Source organism: Macaca thibetana, chromosome 10 (assembly GCF_024542745.1).
Source record: "Macaca thibetana thibetana isolate TM-01 chromosome 10, ASM2454274v1, whole genome shotgun sequence".
NCBI lineage: Eukaryota > Metazoa > Chordata > Mammalia > Primates > Cercopithecidae > Macaca > Macaca thibetana.
Window position 1 is genome coordinate 19,097,014 of NC_065587.1, and position 14,707 is coordinate 19,111,720.

Sequence of the window (14,707 nt, forward strand, 5' to 3'; positions counted from 1 at the left end):
ATCATCTGAAGTCAGAAGTTCGAGACCAGCCTGGTCAACATGGCAAAACCCTGTCTCTATTAAAAATATGAAAATTAGCCAGGTGGGGTGGCCCACACCTGCAGTCCCAGCTACTCGACAAGCTGAGGCAGAAGAATCGCTTGAAACTGGGAGGCAGAGGTTACAGTGAGCCGAGGTCACACCACTGCACTCCAGCCTGAGTGACAGAGTGAGACTCTGTCTCTTTAAAAAAAAAAAAGGTTGGGCATGGTGCGGTAACTCGCACCTGTAATCCCAGCACTTTAAGAGGCCAAGGCAGGCGGATCACGAGGTCAGGAGTTCAAAACCAGCCTGACCAAATGGTGAAATCCCATCTCTACTGAAAATATAAAAATTAGCCAGGCGTGGTGGCATGCACCTGTAATCCCAGCTACTCAGGAGGCTGAGGCAGGAGAATGGCTTGAACCCAGCAGGCGGAGGTTGCAGTGAGCCGAGATCGCACCATTGCACTTCAGCCTGGGTGACAGAGTGAGATTTTGTCTCAAAAAAAAACATAAAACAAAAAAAACGGCTGGGTATGGTGGCTCATGCCTGTAATCTCAGTGCTTTGGGAGGCCTAGCAGGGTGGATGGCTTGAGACAAGCCTGGCCAATATGGTGAAACCCCACTCTCTACTAAAAAATACAAAAATTAGGCCAGCTGCGGTGCCTCATGCCTGTAATCCCAGCACGTTGGGAGGCCAAGGCAGGTGGATTACCTGAGGTCAGGAGTTCAAGACCAGCCTGGGCAACATGGTGAAAACCTGTCTCTACTAAAAATGCAAAATTAGCCGGGCATGGTGGCGCATGCCTCTAATCTCAGCTACTGGGGAGGCTGAGGCAGAAGAATCACCTAGGCCTGGGAGGCAGAGGTTGCAATGAGCTGAGATTACACAACTGCACTCTAGCCTAGGTGACACAGCTAGACTCCATCTCAAAAAAAAAAAAAAAAAAAAAAGGAGGAGCAGGAATGGACAACTTTTGAAAAATTATTTGTTGATCAAATCCTAGAAGGCATGAGCTTTTTTTTTTTTTTAAGACAGGGTCCCACTATGTTGCCCAGGCTGGTCTCGAACTCCCGGGCTCAAATGACCTACCCCACCTCAGCCTCCCAAAGTGCTGGAATTACAGGCTTGAGCCACCACAGCATGAACATTTTGAAAGGCAAAGAGAGTTATCTGCCCTTCAAATCCCTTGGACATCATCTGGAAACAGTGAATTGCCCAGTTCCATGGATCCTAAGAGACACTCACCTGTATTCATCGTTGGGGTGTGCAATCTCTACAATGTCTCCAAGCTTGATGTGAGGAAACACTTTGGGGTTCACAACTAGCTCATCATCTGAAAGACAATTCAGCGACTTCAAGTAGAAAAACACTCATTAGGTACATTGTGTATGTTCTCATTACTGGTTCCTCACAACCCTATCAGGATAGTATTGCCACACCATTGACAGATGAGGCTCTATTTTGAAATGAGGCTTACAGTGACTAATGGATTCACACAGGAACACCAAGAGCAGTGGAGTGGGATGGTGCTCAGGTACCTTTGTCTCCATACTCCGTGCTCTCTCTACTACTACATTGCTTCCAGGGACAGAGCAGCCCTCAGTATCTGGGAATTAGGCTTCTGGACAGCCTTTTACCCCTTCAAATATTGTGTATCTGGCATATAACAGGAACAAAACAGGCTGGTTTCCATAGATACAGCACAATTCCTTACAGTTATTCAATGTTCAAAGAATTTCCCAAACAGTATCTTAATGTGACCCTCAGAGTAAATCTTTAGATTTAACAGGAGTAAGAAAATAACCTCAGAGAGGCCAGGAGCAGTGGCTCACGCCTGTAATCTCAACACTTTGGGAGGCCGAGATGGATGGATCACCTGAGGTCAGGAGTTCAAGACCAGCCTGGCAAACATGGCGCAACCCCGTCTCTACTAAAACTACAAAAATTAACCGGGCGTGGTGGTGGGCGCCTGTAATCCCAGCTACTTGGGAGCCCGAGGCAGGAGAATCACTTGAACCCAGGAGGCGAAGGTTGCAGTGAGCTGAAATCACACCACTGCACTCCAGCCTGAGCGACAGAGTGAGACTGCGTCTCAAAAATAAATAAATAAATAAAATAAAATAAGAGGGATGTGCTTTTATGTTTATCTACCCCTGCCCCTCTACCAGGGATGGGGAGAACTCTCTCAAATATTGCAAACTCAGAAGCATAAAGACAGAATGACTGTTTCGCTGTTTTAATTTGGGAGGAAAAACATCCCTTTTAATTATGCTAATATCATGACAATTAAGTATATCTAGATTTCAAATATAACCAGATCCAACAAAAATTTCGCCTAATAAAATCAAACAATGGGTTACTCCCAAATTTTTGTTTTGTTTTTAGAAATAAGGTCTTGTTGTTGCCTAGGCTGGCGTACAGTGGCTATTTATAAGGACAATCCCACTATTGATCAGCACAGGAGTTTTGACCTGCTCTGTTCCCAACCTGAGGTGGTTCACATTTCCTAAGGCAACCTGGTGGTCCCCCACTCCTGGGAGGTCACTAGACTGACGCAGAACTTATTTCAGACACCCAATCAACATAATGTCCTATAGTCTGAAACTCCTGGGCCCAAGTGATCTTCCTGTCCCAGCCTCTTGAGTAGCTGTGACTACAGGCACACACCACAGCACCCAGCATCCCTAATTTTATCTGCTATATTTCCACCGACAGTTTCACGACAAATCCTCCGTTGAGCTTCCCCCCTAATTTACACAGTCTCAATTAAGGTCCCTGAGAATACATTCCCTTCTGCTTGGTTTTATCATTTCCTTTTTGCATGTCTGTCTTACAAAACTGAAAGCTCTTTAGGGACAAAGAACCTTGCAGTATTCATAATCATTGCGTCTGGCACAGGTATACGCCTAATATCTGTTGGTTGTTTCTTTTTTATTATTTTTATTTTTATTTTTAAAGACAGGGTCTTGCTCTATTGCCCAGGCTGTGCAGTGGCGTGATCTTGGCTCACAGTAACCTTTGCCTCCTGGGTTCAAGCAATTATCGTGCCTCAGCCTCCCTAGTAGCTGAGATCACAGGCACGCACTACGACACCTGGCTAAGTTTTGTATTTTTAGCAGAGATGGGGTTTCACTATGTTGGCCGGGCTAGTCCTGAACTCCTGACCTCATGTGATCTGCCCACCTTGGCCTCCCAAAACGCCAGGATTACAGTCATGAGCTACCATGTCCAGCTGTTAGTTGTATTTTGATCTATAGTCTTGCAGAAGACTGGATACAGCATCTAGCTACCTTTGTATTTTATACATCAAAATATGTATTTGTATACATTGTATATACTGTATCCTTCTCTCTGCCAAAAGTTATGTTTTATTCCACTCCACAAATACTTAGGCAATATCAACAGCATACAAAGTAATAACAATAAACTGTACATTTTAGCAGAAATTGTAGTTTAAATATAGCAATGCCTGTAGTCTGGTAATTATAACGGCTTCATTTATTGAGCACAGAGTCTAATACTCTGCTAAATGCATTACATGTACCACCTTACTTAAGCTTCACAAGGCTCTATGATAGAGAAACTATTGTTTTCCCTTTTTGGTCGTCCTTTCCCTCTGGAGGCTTGTATCTACATAATGCAGAAGTAAATACACCCTAAAACACAACATTAAAAAGACTCATGTGGGGCGCGGTGGCTCATGCCTGTAATCCTAGCACTTTGGGAGGCCGAGGCGGGCGGATTGTCTGAGCTCAGGAGTTTGTGACCAGCCTGGGAAACATAGTGAAACCCTGTCTCTACTAAAATACAAAAAAAAAAATAGCTGGGCATGGTGGCATGCACCTGTAATCCCAGCTACTCGGGAGGCTGAGGCAGGAGAATTGCTTGAACCTGGAAGGTGGAGGTTGCAGTGAGCTGAGATCATGCCGCTGCACTCCAGTCTGGCGACAGAGCAAGACTCTGTCTCAAAAAAAAATAAATAAGTCAATAAATAATAAAATAAAATGACTCATTATATTGTTAACTCCAATTTCTGAATAAGGCTGTCAAGACAGAACGGAAAATTACTCCCTCACAAAAGAAAAAAAAAGTATACTAAGTGCCCTTTTATTCTTCAGATTTATGGACTCAAGGTGCTAAGGAGAGCTGGGTACAGTGGCTCATGCCTGTAATCCCAACTACTAGGGAGGCTGAGGTGGAAGGATCCTTTGAGCTCAGGAGTTCCAGACCAGCCTGGGCAAATGGGGAACCATGTCTCAAAAAAAAAAAAAAAAAAAAAGAAAGAAAGGAAAGGAAAAAAAAAATAGATGTTAAGAGAAACTATTCTAAAGCCCCTCAACTTTCAGATAAGGTACACTAGGAGCTTGTTCAAGGTCACCAGGAAAATTATAAGTAGAGCAGATATTCAAACTATAGTTCAGTGCAGGATACCATGCTGTATCCTGCCCCTTCTTCCCATGCCTAGAAGCCAGGCGAAAGTTCATGCTTTGATCATACCTGCTCTGTGCACATCTATGCTGCTTCTCTCTCACTCAATGTAAAAACTGATATATGGTTTTAGTTTCTCTTACCTGCCAAACCAGTGCAGGCTAGAATTTTATGGAACATACACGGAAGATTTGTAATAAACAATGCAATTCAACAAATGAAAGGTAGTAAACCGGCAGCATTCATAATGTTCCTTAAAAGTCTGAATGCAAATGCATTTAGAAGGGTCCTGCCATCCTCCTTGTTGCTTTGCCTGTTTAGCCTCAATTGTCACGAGTCAGTGTGTAATTTCAAGGCATTGCACACACCAGAACCTCAGCCAACTTACAAAACCTCTAAAGACCAATCGATACTGACCACTGCCCCCAAAGCCCTTCTTGTGGATGACGAGTTTGTAGACCTTTGTTGTTCTCATCTTGCACTGTTTTTCCCTTTAGCTGTTCCAAGCTTGGGGCAGAGAAGTCATCTTGCCTCCCTGCCATTGAAATACAAACAAAAAGGTTGGAAAGTCAGACTTTTCCTTGCAACCACTCTTTGATTTTAGGCCAGTGAAGATACTGGTGTTGCTCTGCTGTGAAGCGGTGCCAAGCGACTCTTGGATGAAGTCACTTCTCCAGTTACAAGGAGCGATGGAGAACAAACAGAACCACAGAATCCAAGAACTAAGGGGAATTCACGCCAGGGGCTAGTCAAACCTAGGAGAAGGTATTCTATCACACCCTAAAAGGGAAGCATTGCGGTGAATGGGTACTCATTACCTTGTCTCCATCTACATCAATAACAACCGAACATTAAGGACATCTTAAAAGAAGTTAGCCCACTCATTTTGTAGATGATGAAAGTGTGAGTCACGGCAAGGGACTTGCTCAAGGTCACTTGAGACTTAGAGATACTCCCACCATCCTCATTTTGCTGCCAACGTCCTGAGCAAGGCGACCACAAAGAAGAGGAAGGCAGGAGTTTCCTCCCCCCAAACCTCGGTCTGTGTGAACTCTCAGCGTACCTTCCCTGACTCCCTTTCACAGCTGAGGCCGCTGAGGCTCAGAGAGGGAGAGAGACTTGTCCAAGGTCACACAGCGGATTGGGAATGAGGGCCAGGACTCGAACCTGGGCCAAGGCCCCCTACCTCAAGCCCCCCTCAGTCCCGAGTCTGGGGCGGGCAGCTCCACTCACCGAAGCTCTGGAGCCCCTTCCCGCCTCTGGCCGGGGCCCCGAGGGCTGGACCCTCTCCAGGTTCCCCGCGCCTCCTCCAGATACCCCGCCTACGCCCTCGCGGCCCGCGCTGCTTCCGCCCCTGAGCCTGAAGCGCCTGCAAGGCCCGCCCCGACCGTGTAACGCTCACCTGAGAACCCTCGCCGCTCCGGTGGCTCCGCCCCGGGGCCCCGCCCCCTTCCCGCCCTGGCGCCTCCGCGCCGCTCTCGCCGGGCCTCCGCCTCGTCTCTGTGGCCGCGCCACTTCCTCATCCGGGGCTTGAGCCGGAGGCGGGGTATTGCGTGCGGCCTCTTGCTTGGGCCACCTCCTGGCGTTTCCTGCCCTCGAGCCTTAGAGCCTCCCGCCCCACGGAGGAAATCCATTTCCTCCCAGTCTATCCGAAATAGACCCATGGCCACAGAGCTTCGTTTGCGACTTAGTGGTCTCCCCGTAGGGGAAACGAGATCCCTCAGAGCTCCGTTTTCTGTTACATGAACGAGGTTAATGACTCCTGTGGCTTCACTGGGCTGCTAAGAGGCGCCAACGAGAGTTTCTGGGAGGACTTCTGTAAAATGCAAGGGGCTGAGCACGCGAGAGTTAGTGTGATGGCCCCTGCTGGGAAGTGTCCACTTACCGGGGGCTTTTCAAACCCTTAAACTCCAAAGGACTTTCTGCGCCCCTCTGGTATTTTAATAAGAATGGCTGCCTGCCTTCACAGTCCTTATGTAATCATTGCATCCCTATTACGTGATGGATTCAGGAGGCAGATACTATCCTATTTCACAAACCGGGAAACAGCCTGAGGACACAAAACCCTTCAGAAGGAAGCAAGGACGAATCCTGACCCGCTCCCAGAACAGAGCCTTTAACCAACATCCTTTGGTCATTCCCAGGGCACAGCCTAAACTTGAATCTGTCAGGATATCTTTCTCTCCCAGCAGAAAACCAGAGAGCTGGGTGGGCCGGGTCAGGCTCTCGCCGAAGGCTCCTGACAATTGCCGGCTCCGCCTGCTGCCACTGATATCCCCGCCCCCAAGTCCAGTCCACCGTTTCCGACCTGAGCGGCAGCAACTCGATAGGACCTCCCTGCTTCCCCTCTTGCAGCCCGAGAGATCTTATAACTGGAATCAGTGTCTCGGTCACGCCACTCCTCTGCTGCTTCTAATCACACTGCTAAGTCTAAACGACACAGCACTTGTCTTACATTTTTTTATATCTTTAATGCTTACGGTGCCCGTTTCTTACGGATTTGGGAAACTTAAAAATGTTGAAAGAAAAACCATGGTATACCGTAGTGAAACATTCTACAGTGGACCAAGGGGATCCTGGGACAGGACAAGCAACGTTCTTAAGCATGGATGCCTTTACGTTGGGACTCAGGAGAAGTTAGGTAAATAACGCAAGTATTAAGTAATTGCGATTTTTTTTTTTTTTTTTTTTTTTTTGAGATGAGGTCACCCTCACCCAGGCTGGAGTGCAGTGGCGCGATCTTGGCTCACTGCCATCTCTGCCTCCCCCGCTCATGGGATCCTCCCACCTCATCCTCCTAGTAGCTGGAATTACAGGTCCGTGCCAACTAATTTTTGTGTTTTTTGTAGAGACGGGGTTTTGCCATGTGGCCCTGGCTGGTCTCAAACTCCAGGGCTCAAGCAATCCGTTCGCCTTGGCCTCCCAAAGTTCTGGGATTACAGGTATGAGTCACTGCAGCCAGGTTTTATTTTTTTCTTTCCGAGACAGGGTCTAGCTCTGTTGCCCAGGCTGGAGTGCAGTGGTGCTATCATAGCTCACTGCAACCTCAATCTCCTGGGCTCAAGCGATTCTTCTGCCTCAGCCTCCCAAGGGACTGGGAACTACAGGGCAAGCCACCACTCCTGGCTAAAATTATTTATCTTGTAATAAAACATATATGATGAAGTGGATTGCAACAGTTACAAAATTTTTTAAGAATAACAATGTTATGTTTAAAAATGTTTCTATGTTGCCACTTCAGGAGACACACCCAGATCCCCCAAGATAGTTTCTGTCTTTAGAGACAGTGGTTGATGGGACATTCTTCCATCTCAGAGGAAGCTAATAGAATTCTCTCTTCTTAGCCCTCAAGGGAGTTTTATTCCGTCTCCTGAGAGATGTCTATAATGGGACGTCTTAAAAAGGCATATATTTTAACTTTTTAACTTGGCCACTCTCATAAAGAAACTCTGAAGGCCAGGAGCCTGAGGCGGGCGGATCACTTGAGGTCAGGAGTTCGAGACCAGCATGGCCAACATGGTGAAACCCCGTCTCTACTAAAAAATACAAAAATTAGCTGGGCATGGTGGCATGCGCCTGTAATCCCAGCTACTCAGGAGGCTAAGGCAGGAGAATCTCTTGAACCCAGGAGGCAGAGGTTGGGAGGCAGAGGTCACAGTGAGCCGAGATCCCGCCACTGCACTCCAGCCTGGTGACAGAACAAGACTCCGTCTCAAAAAGAAAAGAAAAGAAACTTTGAATCGTTCAGTTTTTTTGTTTTTGTTTTTGTTTTTTTAAGAGACAGGGTCTTGTTTTCTTGCCCAGGCTGGAGTGCAGTGGTGGTACCATCATAGCTCAATGCAGCTTCAAACTCCTGGGCTCAAACGATCCTCCCGCTTCAGGCTCCCCAGTAGCTAGGAGCACAGGTGCATCAACATCTGAGCAATTTTTGTTTTGTTTTGAGAAAGAGTCTTGCTGTGTCACCCAGGCTGGAGTGCAGTGCCATGATAACCGCTCACTGCAGCCTCAACCTTCCAGGCTCAAGTGATCCTCCTGCCTCAGCCTCCAGAGTAGCTGGGATTACAGTCACACATCACCAGACCCAGCTGTTTGTTTCTTGTTTGTTTGTTTGTTTTTTGGCAGAGACGATGTCTCACTGTGTTGCCCAGGCTGGTCTCAAACTTCTGGGCTGAAGTACTTCTCCCGCTTTCGCCTCCCAAAGTGCTGGGATTACAGGCGAGAGACACGGCGCCTGGTCGAGTTCTATTTTTTAACACAAAGGTGTATGATTTGGAGCAAGTCGATTTAATTCTCTGTGCCGCCTCAATTCTTCCCCTGGATAAACATTTCTTCCTTCCTTCAAATGTCCGTCTAGTGTCTAGTTTTGTGCTGGACACTGCTGTTGGTGCTGAGCATTAAGTGATGAACAAAACAGACAAGGTGGAGGAAGATAAATTATAAACGAGTCAATAGAGAGATGAGACACAGAAATTGCAGCTACTGTTAAAGCTATGAAGAAAATAAAACAAGGTTCTGTAACCAACTGGAGGCAGGGGTGCCGTTTATTTAGCGGTCACTGTGATGAGAAGAAGCAGAGGAGTGTCGTGACCCAAAACACTATTTCCAGTATAATAAGATCTCTTGGGCTGCCAGAGTGGAAGCAGGCAGGCCCTTAGAATTGTAGCCGTCCAGACTAGAAAAACGGTGGACTGGAACAGGGTGACAGCAGTGGACGTAGGCACTGGGTCCTGTGGCTCAGCGGGAGCAGCGCCAAAAGTTGTGCTTCCCTTTGAAAATTTGAGTCGCAGGGGCGGGATTGAGGGAGGCTGGGGTTAGCAGAGGGCGGGAGGTCAGAAGCAGGAAGAGCCTCCCCTTGGAGTGCGCGCGCGCGGTGCGGGGGCGGGATTTGGGCGAGTCCGCATGGCTGGCTCGGGCCCCGGATGAGGAAGTGCAGGGGGACCATAGAGACGAAGAGGTGGCGGCGGCCGGAGCGTCCCCGGGCTCTGTCGGCTCCGTAGGCTCAGGTAGACTTGGCGACGACTGGGCTGCAGCTGCAGAGGCTGAGCTGGCTGGGCAAGCGTGGGCCGCGGAGCAGGTCTCAGGGTAAGAGGCCGGGGACTGGAAGGCTTCGGGCGTAGCCGCCCCGCCCCACTCCGCCCTAAAGGGACCCTCCGCCGGGTGGTGCTGGCTAAAGGGGAGTCCGGGCCCCCAGCCTTCTTGGGGCGCGGAAAGGAACCAAGGCTGCCCTGTGGGCGGCGGAACGACCCAGGGAGAGGGAGGAGACCAGGCCCCGCGTCGCTAGAGAGAAAAGCGGCTTCTCCAAGTTATGGCTCCGACGCGGGAGAGAGACTCCTCTTCAACCTCGATACGACAGGGATCCCCCAACTTATCTCCTCGCAGAGGACGACGCCCCTTGTCGGAGGCGTACGCTCTTTCTTAGCGCTCATCCGTTGGTCAGCAGAGGGAGACCCACTCCCGGGGTTCGAGGGGCATTCTGAACTTATCCTGAGGAGGAGTAAGAGATAACCCCTAAATGAGACCTTTCCCCCAACTTTGGTCAGCGTCCCCCAGGTGAAGAGTGAGACTCAACTTGCCTGAAAGTGACAGAGGGGATCTTTCTTCCCAGTAAGAAAGAGACTTACCTTCCTCCTTTATTTTTCACGTGTACCCCAAGATACGGAGAGGAAGACCCTGAAAATTTACTTTATGGTATCAGAAGTCAACCTTTCTCCCTCTCCCATCGCGATGTCCACAGAGGGAGCCTCGCTTCTCTTCTTCCCTTTAAACCTCTTGGTGTGCAGTGAGCTCCTTTCCCTTGCACAATTAAGAGCATGGCTTTTGGAGTGTGATAGTTACAAACCTGGGTCTCTCACTTAACATCTTTGTGACCTTGACTATTTGTTTAACTTGTCTCAATCTCAGTCCATCTCCAATTTGGGTTCTGTTTTCTTAAAATTGTCATGCGGGCTAAGGGAGCATTTGTGTAAATACTAATTACATAGTAAGCTTTTGGTAAGCTGTTGCTGTTACTCTTAACTTCATCTGTTAAAAAAGAAAATTAATATCTTGCACAGAGAAGCATATTTTTCCATGCGTGCCCCTCCCAACCCCCATCACAAGTGTTCGAGCATCCTTTCTCACTGGAGTGGAAGACTCCCTCCCACTTAGGGGTTAGAGAAAGAGACATTTCCAGTCCCCTTAGATCCTACTGTACAATACCCCCCCCCCCAATTAACAAAGAGAGCATCAATGAAAATAATCAAGAAAAAAAGACTTAGCTTTTGGAAACAGGTCTGTCCTCTTAAGAGAAAGGGAGACCTGATGCCAGAAGCCAGCCCTTCCTTTGTCCACAGAAGGTATCACTTCTTCCTGACTGGTTGGAGATGTCCTCTCCCACTCCCTGACTTACTGTAGTGACAAAAAATATTCCATCTGCACGTCCTTCCTACCCCCCAAGTGGGCGATTCCAAGTTCTTCCTTTCTTTTGCTCTCCCAAGAAAATGAAGACTCTGTACCTTTGAGGAGCGATCTCTTCCCTCTTGTATATCCAGAATGACACAGATTGTTTCTTTTCTCCTTTTCCTTTGTAAAAGAGATGAAAATCTTTTATACAGGAAGCCTCTGTCAGTAGAAATCAGGAGCTTTTCCACGGTTTCACTCCTTACGTGGAGACAGAGGGATCCTTTTTCTGGATGTTATTAAAGGGAGGAAATGGGAAATAGTCCTTGATGCTTTTGAGATTTTCTGCACGCTCCTCGTTGAAGCGCTTGGCCCTGTTTAGTGTATGAACTTCCCTGCCTCACTTTCAGTTTGTCTTGGGATTTTATTAAAAGACTCTTCTTTCTCTTTCTCAAGAAGAGGCCCATTCTCCAAATTCCCTCACGGAGGGAATGACTACAATGTCTGAATCTTTGGAAAAGAAAGCCCCTTTCTCAAGGTGAAAAGAGTATTGCGAGCTTCTGAGGGCCTGGTCATTATTGTGAGTATTGTTCCCTGAAGCAAGCATGGCAGTGCCTAGTGTTATTAACAGCCCCTTTGCTTTGGAATTAAAGGGAGGGGAGACTTTCAGATTCGGGATTGTTGGGGCACACGGTTTTAGGTTCTGTTTTCTTTGTGGTTTTTTTTTTTTTTTTTTTTTTTTTTTTTGGCTTTCTTATTTTTTGCCTGTTGTAAATTTTCGACCTCTAGAACTTTTGGGGAGTGTTTGAATGACTAAAAGTTGCCACTTTGTCAGGTTTTTAGTGTTATAAAATGTATTCTGATGAGATTGAGAGCAGCAATGTTAATCCTTCACTGGTAGGTTTGTTTTCCTGTTTTTGTTTTTTTGGTGGGCTAGGAATTAACACTGCCAAATTACCTGAAAGCACGCTAAAGGAAAGCTTACCATCTTTTTTTATATGTAAAGTGTTCTTAAATTACCTCAAATGCCTTCGAGTAATTGCAGAGGGGATTAGTGGGAGCTCTATACCACCATTGTTGGTGTCTGTAGGTGTGCTTTTCTGAAACAAAGGGAAATAGAAAAGTTATTCTTTGGAGTCTTGGGATTTTTTATGGGTGATAGGACCCTTTGAACTTATTTTGATGAATATGTGAAAAACAAGCCCGGGAAAGTTCACTTAACTTTCACTTAACACACTCAAGACTCAGCAGCTAGTATGTGGGAGCAGGATAAGGGACCCTGGCTTCCTGCTGAAGAGACCAGCAGTTAGGCCGGGCACAGTGGCTCACTCACGCTTATAATCCCAGCACTTCGGGAAGCTGAGGTGGGCAGATCACGAGGTCAGGAGATCAAGACCATCCTAGCTAACACAGTGAAACCCCATCTCTACTAAAATTACAAAAAATTAGCCGGGCGTGGTGGCAGGCACCTGTAATCCCAGCTACTCAGGAGGCCGAGGGAGAAGAATCGCTTGAACCCGGGAGGTGGAGGTTGCATGAGCCAAGATTGTGCCATTGCACTTCAGCCTGGGCAATAGAGCAAGACTCTGTCTCAAAAAAAAAAAAAAAAAAAAAAAGACTGCTGGGAGAGGGCGGGGTGCAGTGGCTCAGGCCTGTAATCCTAGCACTTTGGGAGGCTGAGGCGGGCAGATCACGAGATCAGGAGATCGAGACCGTCCTGGCTAACACGGTCAAACCCCGTCTCTACTAAAAATACAAAAAACAAACAAACAAAAAATTAGCCGAGCATGGTGTCAGGCACCCGTAGTCCCAGCTATACTTGGGAGACTGAGGTAGGAGAATGGCGTGAACCCAGGAGGCAGAGCTTGCAGTGAGCCAAGATCGCGCCACCACACTCCATCCTGGGCAACGGCGAGACTCCGTGTCAAAAAAAAAAAAAAAGACTGCTGGGAGAAGTATTTGTGCATTTGCAAAGAGTGAGCATGAAATAATTGTCCTCAACATAAAATAATTTCTACTTTTACTGGAATAATAATAATTTTCATACTTCCTATAAGTATTAGTCACTTTTTGGGAATAACTCCATTCCCTACACAATCTAATACAGTACTTGTTTGTGTTGTGATAAAGACAAGCCAGTAGCAGCTGTCAAGAGTCATTCATAAATCTATGGTTTATTTTTTGCCTATACCTCAAACTAGGTAATTATCTGGTATCCTCACCCAATAGGTTGATATAAGTGATTAGCAAAGATTAAGCTGTAAATCCCTGTCTACATTTTATAGGCATGTGTTACTCACTCTTCCCTTTCACTTCACACTGAACACTTTAATGTAAAAACATTGATGGTTAAGGCAGAGAGCTGACAGCTGGAAAAATACTGATAAAACAAAAGGATGATAAACTTACCAGCTGTTTTTATTGCTGTGCATTTAGATCTTGAGAAATAATGGTTAGACATTTTAACATAAGTAATATATACTCACTGTTTTGAAAACTTAAGTACAAGGCTGGGTGCAGCAGCTCACTCTGGTGGGAGAATCACTTGAGGCCAGGAGCTCAAGACCAGCCTGGGCAATGTAGTGAGACCCTGTCTCTACAAAAAATAAAAGTATTTGCTGGGTTCACTGCCTCGCACCTGTAGTCCTGGCTGCTTAGGAGGCTGAGGCAGGAGGATTGCTTGAGTCCACAGTTTGAAGTTAAGTTCAACATGCAGATAAGCCATTGGTGATGCTTTTGTCCAAGGTGACACTGTGATATTTGCCTTATATATATATATATATATATATTTTGTTTTGTTTTGTTTTGTTTTGAGACTGAGTCTCCCTCTGTTGCCCAGGCTAAAGTACAGTGTCATGATCTCTGCTCACTGCAACCTCCGCCTCCCAGGTTCCAGGGATTCTTGTGCCTTACCCTCCCAAGTAGCTGAGATTACAGGCTCCTGCCACCATGCCCGGCTAATTTTTACATTTTTTAGTAGAGATAGGGTTTCACTGTGTTGGTCAGGCTGGTCTTGAACTCTTGACCTCAAGTGATCTGCCCACCTCAGCCTCCCAAACTGCTGGTATTACAGGCATGAGCCACCAAGCCTCGCTGTAGAGATATATTTTTACATCATCCTTTTAGATTGCTCCATTGCATTCAGAAATTTAGTTTTAAAGAACTTGAATGTCTTCTCAAAATCGGGTTCTGTTACTGCAGCCTTGTAGCATTATCAATATTTTGATAGATGGTGTAAGCTACTGAGCTGAAAATAAGTTTAACCTGCCACTATAGGCTTGCCTCTAAATATCACCTCACTTCTGAACGTTCCAGCTGTTCTTGGTAACAGATCTGCAATTCTGCTCAGAAATTTGAGGACCCAGAATTAGTCCAGGAGAAAAAGGAGGGGGTGTCTGTTTTGCTTCTCTAGCCAGTGTGGCTAGTTGTTTTACAGGTTGAAAATTCTTAGAATTTGGTCCAAACAGGAGTATCAAGAGATGAACCATTTTATGTGATTGTCAGTATTGACTCTCTATGATAAAGATCTGTTTAGTAAACCTGTATTTGTGCATGACTCTATGTGGAGCAACATTTGGAACAAAATGTTGAGCTAGAACCTTGGGGATGGAAAGGAGTAGAATTTACTAGAAACACTGCAGGGAGTTGAGTCCACAGGCTGCAAGTGCTGATTGAATGGTGAGGGGAAGTCAGATATGGTTATGGCTGGGGATTCATTCAAATCTGAGCTCCAGAATAATGATGATGTGTTTTCTGAGAAGCAACAGGATTAAGAATAAGCATGTGGCTAGTCATAGTGGCTCACGCTTGTAATTCCAGCACTTTTGGGACGCTCAGGTGGGAGGATTGCTTGAACCCAGGAGTTTGAGACCAGCC

The 14,707-nt window shown here is 46.6% G+C and overlaps 2 protein-coding genes across 18 annotated transcripts in view; one reads left to right on the forward strand and one right to left on the reverse strand.

Moving 5' to 3' along the window:
* Positions 1-5,900, reverse strand: part of DEPDC5 (DEP domain containing 5, GATOR1 subcomplex subunit) — a 155,198-nt gene extending 149,298 nt beyond the window's left edge. For 5 of the 15 annotated variants that reach the window (XM_050806673.1, XM_050806671.1, XM_050806668.1 and 2 more), the window contains exons 1-3: positions 5,856-5,895; positions 4,871-4,988; positions 1,271-1,358 (exon numbers count right to left, since the gene is read on the reverse strand). In XM_050806673.1, the coding sequence (XP_050662630.1) occupies positions 1,271-1,358; positions 4,871-4,928 (146 nt within the window). In that variant the 5' untranslated portion in view covers positions 4,929-4,988; positions 5,856-5,895. The other 10 variants (XM_050806672.1, XM_050806670.1, XM_050806677.1 and 7 more) reach the window with 4 other exon arrangements.
* A 3,467-nt stretch (positions 5,901-9,367) lies between these two features.
* Positions 9,368-14,707, forward strand: part of PRR14L (proline rich 14 like) — a 71,865-nt gene continuing 66,525 nt past the window's right edge. Inside the window, exon 1 of one of the 3 annotated variants that reach the window (XM_050806659.1) lies at positions 9,368-9,456. The gene's annotated coding sequence lies outside the window, so the exon portion shown is untranslated. Of the gene's footprint in view, positions 9,536-9,877; positions 11,412-14,707 lie in introns of those variants that run through there. The other 2 variants (XM_050806657.1, XM_050806658.1) reach the window with 2 other exon arrangements.